The sequence below is a fragment of the Pyrus communis genome, chromosome 3, assembly GCF_963583255.1.
Source record: "Pyrus communis chromosome 3, drPyrComm1.1, whole genome shotgun sequence".
Classification (NCBI taxonomy): Eukaryota; Viridiplantae; Streptophyta; class Magnoliopsida; order Rosales; family Rosaceae; genus Pyrus; species Pyrus communis.
The window spans coordinates 21,256,485-21,263,453 of NC_084805.1; the positions used below are offsets into that span (position 1 = coordinate 21,256,485).

Below are 6,969 nucleotides of genomic sequence, written 5' to 3' on the forward strand. Positions count from 1 at the left end.
TTTAAATTTCCATCTACTTGAATAATGATCTATAACGTATGTGTGTGTTTCGAATACACTAAAAAATCTTTTGTATGTGAGAGAGATCAAATGAAGACGAATAATCATCGCTTTCCTTTTTAGACAGTTGGAAACCAACCCCCAAAAACAAAAAATCATTCGACACAAAAAGCACAGCAGAAAATAAATTATCAGACAAAAAAAAAGAAAGAAACGAAAACAGAAAATAAATTAGAAAAAAAAAAAAAAAAAAAGCGGGAGTGTGGTGGACGCCAGAAACGAGGCGCGTGGAGGGAAACAGAAGCGTTGGGGCTTCTCTTGCTCTACCCTTCCTTGTACTTATTCTTTCCTCGCCGACTACTCCACCGTCCCTTGCCTTGCCTCCTCCTGTTGACCTCTCTCTCTCTCTCTCTCTCTCATATTTTTGTATAAAACTTTCCGTCCGGAAGAAAACAACCAATTACGCGAAAGTAACCAGTTTAAAAATTAATAAAAAAGCATCGAAATTATTATTATTTTCTAAATAAATAAAAAGAAGAAAAGTATAAGAGGAAATTGTGTGTCTGAGAGAAAGTTGTAGTCGTGTTTGCTGTTCCTCTTCTCGTCAACAAATCACTCTTCCTACTTCATCCCCTTCCTCCTCTCTCTCTAGCATCTGGAAGTGTTCTTCTCCGCTCTCAACAATTCCAAGGTTCGTTTTTCGGTTTCCGATTGCTTATTGTTACTGCTTCTGGATTTTCAGCTTAATTGCAAACTTTGCGTCCGGCTAAACGGTTGTTAATTCGTAATTATTGTGTTGTTAATGTTCTTTTGAAATTTGGAAGTGGAAATTTTGAATTTTGGAGTGAATTTTGGGGGTTTTGTGTTCGGATTTTGCTTTTGGTTGTGTATGTGCTGCTGCGGAGTTGTGTTGCGGAAGCAGATTGTTGCCATTGCGACTCGGGAAGTGTCGCCGCTGTTTAAATTAGGGTTCTTCACGTTGCTCCGCCGAGTGCGGCGTTTTCAGTTGACTTGTGCTTCATTTTCTTTGTTTCTTGAGCTTTCATTGTTCTTCTAATGGAGTTCAGGGCTTTGTTTTAGGAGTTTTTTTGCTTCCGCTTTTCAATTTTATGACTCTGGCAATGTAAAATAGAGGAAATTGCCGCCAGTTAAAGTGCAGGTAGAGTCTTTAGTAAAGATGACATGGTTCGGGTGTACTGTTAGGTTTATTAGGGTTCTTGGTGAAGTGTATGTGCTTTATTGCAGTGTGAAATTGGAAAATATTATTCGGAGTTTTGCACGTTATTGTTTACACTACTCTTTGTTTAATTGTTGTTAAAGAAAAGCATTGGGATGACTTCAGGTTCCATGTTTAGTTTGTGCTTTTGTGTATTCATTTTAATATGATAGCGACGATATTTTTTGACCTTAAAGTGAGGTCAATTGAATTCTTTGCTGTAAAGTTTGTAATATGCATCAGGATTTTTTTTGTTTATGGATGAACTTTTTCTTTTCTTTTTCTTGCGGAGGACTTTATGATGAGGCTGTTGCTTTTGTCTTAATCAACTGCAGGATTCCGAGGGTTTATTTTGGCTGCAAATGTTGGCTGTTCAATTGAAAGCATTTTTCTGGTTTGCTAAATGTGTTGGAATACAATAGTTAATACCAAATTCTCACTTCTCATTGAATATTTCCAAAAGTAAAGTTGACTGTGTAACAATATGTTTTCATGGTTCATAGAAATTGGGAACTTCGAGAAATTGGTATGTTATTCTTGTTGCTCTCGTTGATTTGTTTTGACAAATTGAAGAATAAGTGAGAAGAAGAGAACCATATTCAATGGGTAATAAGCTCGGAAGAAGTAGACAGGTGATTGATGAGAAATACACAAGGCCTCAGGGGCTTTACCACCACAAAGATGTGGATCATAAGAAACTGAAGAAGCTCATACTTGAGTCCAAACTTGCTCCTTGCTATCCTGGAGATGAAGAAGGCACTTGCGATCTTGAAGAATGTCCAATTTGCTTTCTGGTACGACTTCTACTGTGATCCTTTTTATTGTTCTTATACGTTTTCTTCTTGGTATTCTATGTACCCTGTCTTTTGCTTTCTTTGAATTGAAGTTTACTCAAAAATCCAATTTCCCTTCTACTTTTCTGTTTCCTGACCTGAACCATACAGAATTAAGTTGAATATTTTGGATAGATTTCTGGTACATGGTAAATGGGAGGCTTTATCTTAATTTCTTCTTAGACACCATTATGGGAAGAACCCGCATAATTTGAATTTATGAAGTAGTTAATTGAATTTTAATTCGTAATTATTGGTGTTGTGCAAGACTTCTGACTATCCTATTTCATCCTTTTCTTTCTTGTTTCAGTATTATCCAAGTCTTAATAGATCAAGATGTTGCATGAAAGGCATTTGTACAGGTTACAATCGTGCAAACTTTTACATTTGATATGCCAGCTGTTTGCATGTGAATTGATTAGTTTTCATTTCCCCGCAGAGTGTTTCCTGCAGATGAAAGTTCCCAATTCAACTCGTCCTACGCAGTATCCTTTGTTATTGATGTTATACCTCCATTATTCATTTGTTACTTCCTGCTCTTTGTGCTTGTTTTACTTAACATAATTAGGTGCCCTTTTTGTAAAACAACCAATTATGCTGTGGAGTTCCGTGGTGTGAAAACAAAGGAAGAGAAAGGCCTGGAGCAGATTGTAAGCATAGATCTGTTATAAAAGCTGATATTATTTGAATTGTGGATTCTTGTTCTGCTGATTTTATCTAGCAGATGGAACTTGGAGATTACTTACATTTCTGAAAACTCTGTAGGAAGAACAAAGAGTCATAGAAGCAAAAATCAGGATGCGACAGCAAGAACTTCAGGATGAAGAAGAAAGAATGCAGAAAAGACAGCCGAGCTCTCCAAGAAGAAGCATGGCACCAATGGGAGATGAATACAGCTCAGTAACTGGTATGCTATCTTTAAGATTGTGGATTGTACTAGTGTACTGGTATTCATTTGTTAATGTAATGACAAAATTTTCTGGCAGTTCCATCTTCCATTTCTCCGGAAGGAGAGGAAATAGTTTCTTCTCAAGATTCATGTGCTGTCTCAACGTTTAGACAGCCTCCATCTCCAAGAGTGTACAGGTTTACACTTTTATTTTTTATTTACTTTAGTTTGTCTTTTTATTTCTGGCCTATGTATTTAACCATGGAACAAATTGGGTTCAAAATATTTGAGATATCTGTTTCCTTGTGTTGTCGTGTCCTAGTTTGTAGATTAGAAAAATATATGATTGCATTTAGAAAAGAAAGAAAACAAAGAGTAGGAAATTACTGCAGCATAATTATCCGAATCAGAATAGCTTTCCATATCTTCATGAAACTTTAACTAGTTAGATCCCAGTTTGTTTACGAGTGAACAGGTTCTCTAGTTTTTCCAATCAAAACCCTTCATGTATGCATCTTTGTCCATGTCTGTACCTATGTAGTGCAATTGTGTGAAAAATTAAAAAATTTCCGCCAGGGAGTTATCTGGCTTTTCACATCAGAAATGCCAAAATTTTGAGATTAAAAGGCTCTTAAGTGTAGTTGTTGTACGAGATACATGACAATTCGAATACGACTCAAACATGATATGGCACAACTTGATTGCCAGCCATGATCCTATTATCTATTTTAAATTCTGAAATTGCTAGGGAGGATGAATTCGACGTGGATCTTGAGGATTTAATGGTCATGGAAGCAATTTGGCTTTCTATTCAGGTAAAAGTTGTAAATTTGTTGAAGTAACTATTTCTGCTTGAAATATACATTTCAAACTGCATGAAAACCATGTGTTACACTGTTCAAAGTGAAACCCAATACTTTTTAATGATTCTCTTTTCTTATTTATTTTACTCTGAAATCTAGTATGTGGTTGCTTAAGTGCTTCTATGAAGGTAATGTGATTTTCATTGAGTACTCATAACTGGAGTGTAAGTAGTGATATATTCGACTAACACCCGATAGTGAAATGAAGGCAAGGATGCTTAGGTGAACAGAGAGTTGTGAACTGCGTATCCTTGAGGCTGAAATGCTCAGTTTGCAATATGTATAGCGTTGGAGCTTGTACTTTTGACATATGTATCAGACATAATTAAACTATTTTGAGTTAAAGCTCCCTCTTATCAAACTATTTTGAATTAAAGATATCTCTACGTGGATAATAGTTGATCTAATCTTTATATTTAAGAATCCTACTTTAATCTTAAGTTTAGAACTTTAGATGAGCGGTTACTAGGAAAGATAAGATGACAGTATTTCTAATACGGATGAAAAGTGTTCATCAGACAAAATATTTTTGCTGTTCCCAAAATTTGTTGATTGCATCCTGGCTATTGGTTTCAAAAATTCTGAAAACATTTATATTCCTAGATGTAAAACTCTTAAAAGTGAAATAACAAAATGAACAACAATTTCTGTCCAGCAATGGGAATCTTGTTTACAGCAGTTATCTAAAAAATATGTATATACTTCGAACATGAGTATATCATGATGTGTGCACACCTCCACAAGAGTATTTCAAATGTTTTGGTGTTGCTTTCATTGATGATGCAACCAATAACTGTTTTCATTTGTGATAGTTACAAGTAAGTTTTGTAGTATTTGAAGTTTATACCTTCACTTTAGATACTAGAAGACACATACATGCGTGTGGAGAGTTTGTGTCACGTTAAATATTTGATATATGGGTGTGATAAAGGTTGTCATTTAGTCAACAATTGCTAACTTGAGTGCACTGGGAGATTATTGAAGTGTTGGCTTTGTTCGATATTAGTTTCTTTGGGGCATTTTCTCTTCTATGCTTCCTGTGTACCAGGATCACACCTTTTCTTTTTCGCTTTTTATATCTGTTAATTTATGATGTTAATTTGCCGGCCTTCCAACTCTTCTTTTCTGCACAAAAATTTTAAATTCAGGAGAATGGGAGACAAAAGTCTTCATCTTATGTTGGTGCTGCTCCACCTGAACAATTTGTCTCAAGACAAAACGTTGTCTCACAAGCCATGGCTTCAGTTTCCGGTTCATCTTCACCATCCGGGGGTCTTGCCTGTGCAATAGCTGCCCTTGCGGAACGACAACAAACGAGTGGAGAATCCTCTACAAATCCTGGTGGCAACGTGTCGGGGTTTAGTATGGTTCCTGGCACTAGCAGAATTTACAACAAGGTGGACAGAGGACCTGAGAATTATCAAGTTGCAGTGACCTCTTCTGAAATGTCAATCAATCACAGGATGCCTTTGACGCAGGATGACAGAGAATGGGACGCTGACACAACACGGACGGGTTATGCAAGTTCCGACACAACAGAAGATGTCGGGAGTACATCTGCACGACCAGCGGGGAGTGAGATTGAGGGTGATCTTCAAAATGCCCCCGGCACTATCGTTCCCGAGAGTTTTGAGGAGCAGATGATGCTGGCCATGGCCGTTTCTTTGGCTGAGGCTGGAGCCGTGGCTAGTGGACCTGGAGTTTCCTGGCAGTAGTTGGAAGTCAAGATACAAGTGATAGTTAATCCTGAAACAGATATGTTGTGGCCATTGCAGTTGCTAGCTGAGTCTCGAGCATGGAAACTGCACAAAAATGGAAGGGAAAAAATTCGCGTAACTAGTCGAAAGGTCAAGGCAGTGAGGAATCTCCCTCACTTTCTCAGTCCCTCTATGTTTCTATATAGATGTGAAAGGAAAACAGATTATTCTAGTGAAACGAAAGGCTTCTGGTTTTGCTATTCATTCTGATTTCTACCCTTACAGCTTGATTAGCGAGTAACGAGGATCGTTATCATTCTTTTTACGTGTTTAAAATGTGCGACTCATTGTTACCACGTTGACGGTGAAATGGAATTCTTTCCTGGTTGCACCCCGTACATTGGAAAAGAAACAGTTGAATCTGGAAATAAGAAATGGAGTTTTCGATTGATGTAATCCTAGTCCATTCAAACTTCGGTAACGAAGGGAAAACAGTAAAGCTCAAAATTGTTCACAAAACAAGTTGTACATAGGTTTTCGATTGTTTGCATGGAATCAATCAATGACAATTACCAAATTTTGTTCGAGGTGAAGATAAACAATGAATTAATGGGGAAGGAAAAGTTTTCTTTTACCCAATAAAAATTGGGGTTGATAGGAAGAAATTAGGGGTACAAGTTGGATTGGGTTTCTGATTTTGGACGGTTTCCTAAAAATTGGAATGGAAATCAGAATCCATTCAGCAAACGCGATAATTCGGAATCTTTCCAAAGTGATCCGAACTTATTCCGAAAAAGTACTTCCAATTAGTCCGATTTTCCTATATTCTTGTTAGAGTAATGCTAGGGAGACTATCAACGTTTAAGTAATAAACCAATCATCAACTTCCATATCCTTTAATTTTCAAAACTTTATCTATAAATTTAGTCTCTCTCGCATTGCTCTTATTGGTATCATAGTTAATTTTATGGCCCACTAGACTAGTCAGCGTTGGAGTTCGAAATCCACGACATCATGCAAGAGCTCAGTTCCTTTTCACCACTGTGGTAAAGGGTCACTTGTAGTCTTAGGGTCTGTTTGATAATCATTTTATTTCATTTTTTTAGTTTTGAGTTTTTATTATTTTAAAAATTGAAAATCAAAAATACAAAAAGAGTTCAAACAAAAACTAAAAACATAATAGTTATCGAACAATCCTAAACGTACTCTATCTTCTCCTTTTAAGTCGGACACACAATTTGCTTCCATTTCATCCTAGTAACTCCAAAAGGTTTCCTAGAGCGAGGGGAAGTGCCAAGTGCCAACAGCTAACAACTGGTGTTTTGGGGGGTGGGGTGGTGGGCATAAACTATGGCCAATCTTGAAGTGTCAAGTCTTAACTAATAATGTGTGGTTGAGAGGTGGATTTTATGAGACCGGGCCTCAGAGTAGGTGAAGAGATATCATAAAACATTAAGTTTCACATGCAGTG

The 6,969-nt window shown here is 37.0% G+C and overlaps 1 protein-coding gene across 4 annotated transcripts; it reads left to right on the plus strand.

Annotated features, from left to right (window-relative positions):
* The first annotated feature begins 411 nt into the window (after nucleotides 1–411).
* On the plus strand, nucleotides 412–5,945 carry LOC137729592 (E3 ubiquitin-protein ligase DA2L-like). Of its 4 annotated transcripts, XM_068468570.1 has the most exons (10): nucleotides 413–691; nucleotides 1,552–1,637; nucleotides 1,720–2,010; nucleotides 2,360–2,411; nucleotides 2,489–2,534; nucleotides 2,618–2,699; nucleotides 2,815–2,956; nucleotides 3,036–3,135; nucleotides 3,687–3,753; nucleotides 4,950–5,945. In XM_068468570.1, the coding sequence occupies exons 3-10, from the start codon at nucleotides 1,819–1,821 to the stop codon at nucleotides 5,514–5,516; spliced, it is 1,248 nt and encodes a 415-aa protein (XP_068324671.1). In that variant the 5' UTR covers nucleotides 413–691; nucleotides 1,552–1,637; nucleotides 1,720–1,818; the 3' UTR covers nucleotides 5,517–5,945. The 4 variants fall into 4 exon arrangements, with proteins under 4 accessions (XP_068324673.1, XP_068324671.1, XP_068324670.1 ...); XM_068468572.1 differs by lacking the exon at nucleotides 1,552–1,637 and having other exon boundaries at nucleotides 412–691; nucleotides 1,790–2,010; XM_068468569.1 differs by having other exon boundaries at nucleotides 1,552–2,010.
* The last annotated feature ends 1,024 nt before the right edge of the window (nucleotides 5,946–6,969 follow it).

Excerpts from the sequence above, each read along its gene's own strand:
- LOC137729592 (XM_068468572.1), top strand. The coding sequence starts at position 1,819 with ATGGGTAATAAGCTCGGAAGAAGTAGACAGGTGATTGATGAGAAATAC. Across the intron at positions 2,700-2,814 it reads AGAAAGGCCTGGAGCAGATT|GAAGAACAAAGAGTCATAGA; the intron begins GTAAGCATAGAT and ends AAAACTCTGTAG. Across the intron at positions 2,957-3,035 it reads TGAATACAGCTCAGTAACTG|TTCCATCTTCCATTTCTCCG; the intron begins GTATGCTATCTT and ends ATTTTCTGGCAG.